The sequence below is a fragment of the Trichinella spiralis genome, assembly GCF_000181795.1.
Source record: "Trichinella spiralis strain ISS 195 chromosome Unknown Scfld4154, whole genome shotgun sequence".
Classification (NCBI taxonomy): domain Eukaryota; kingdom Metazoa; phylum Nematoda; class Enoplea; order Trichinellida; family Trichinellidae; genus Trichinella; species Trichinella spiralis.
Window position 1 is genome coordinate 1 of NW_003531093.1, and position 1,257 is coordinate 1,257.

Genomic DNA, 1,257 nt, shown 5'->3' on the forward strand with positions numbered 1-1,257 from the left:
CGCCTCATACTTACCTATACCTTTAACTTTTACTTACCTGCCTTATACTCACCTATGCCTATTACTTTAATCCACTTAACTCTACGATATCATTCTTTATACTTACCTGCAACCTACCTTTTCATTTTACTCACCTGCACCCTACGTTATCGTACTTACCTTCAGTACTTACCCGCAGTCCATTTACCTGCACGCAATCACTTTAATATATCCTCTTCGACTCTACTTACCTGCATTCCACTTACCTGTGCGCTGTTCTTTGATGCTACGTACCAGTATTTTACGCTATCAGATCCCTAGTGCTCTTAATGGAGATTGTAAAAGAGAAAAAATTCTAAAAAATAAAATTAGAAATAAAATTCTAAAAGATTCTAAAAAGACATGCCATGATTCTAAAATTCATAGTTGAATATAGTTGAATTGAATATAACAGATATAGATATAACAGGTATGTAATAATAATAGAAATATAACAGCAGCATGATAAAAATAACCACTTACGTTATTCGATGGAGATCATTCAAGATGCGGCTTTCGTCTTCACAGTTACGCACTAAAACATTAAATACAAAACACTTCTTCTACAAAAAAATAATGCCATTCTTCCTTACCTTGCGTGACAAGGAAAAACATCAGAACCGTAGGAACCGCAATTTGAGAGTGCCATCAGCTGCGACTAAACAAAAATTTTCTGATGACGTAATCCATTGCTATCAAGAACAAAATGCTGAGATGTACAGCGACCTGTTCTCTTTATTTACCATATTTCATTGCTGTCATAATATCAAATTCCTTCTTACTATTTGTGATAAGCAAAGGCACACTGGGACGGCTAGAAAACGCCAGGTGAGCACTGGTTGGCCTCAGTACAGGCTTCATGAGACCACATAATCCACAGCTACTATAAACAAAAACTACTTACTAATTTTTGTCATATCACATTGGAAACGCATTGACGAAAGATCTATACGGGCACCAGCGCTACTCAAATGTCTCAACGTAATCTGCTAGAATTACAATCATTTATTTCTTTCTAGTTCTTATGATAAGTGAAACCATACTAGTACCAATGATGAACGTCACTGCGTCAACTTCAACTCAGAGGGATATCAGAAGAAACATCGAATTCGCTTGATGTTAATGTAATGCTGTCATGGATAAAATGTGGACACTTTACGTATCCAACTGCAATCAGGAGCAAGTTAAATACTTACGCATGTTTTTGATGCCCATTTAGAACTAATCATTGGTGAACAT

At 36.0% G+C, this 1,257-nt stretch overlaps 1 protein-coding gene across 1 annotated transcript; it reads right to left on the minus strand.

The window, feature by feature from the left end:
- Positions 1-288: 288 nt before the first annotated feature.
- On the minus strand, positions 289-1,247 carry Tsp_14055 (conserved hypothetical protein). Its single transcript, XM_003367502.1, is given in 5 exon segments — positions 289-334; positions 502-553; positions 762-901; positions 919-1,007; positions 1,215-1,247. 5 exon segments carry the CDS (start codon positions 1,245-1,247, stop codon positions 289-291), a joined length of 360 nt encoding a protein of 119 aa, XP_003367550.1.
- Between the last annotated feature and the right edge of the window lie 10 nt (positions 1,248-1,257).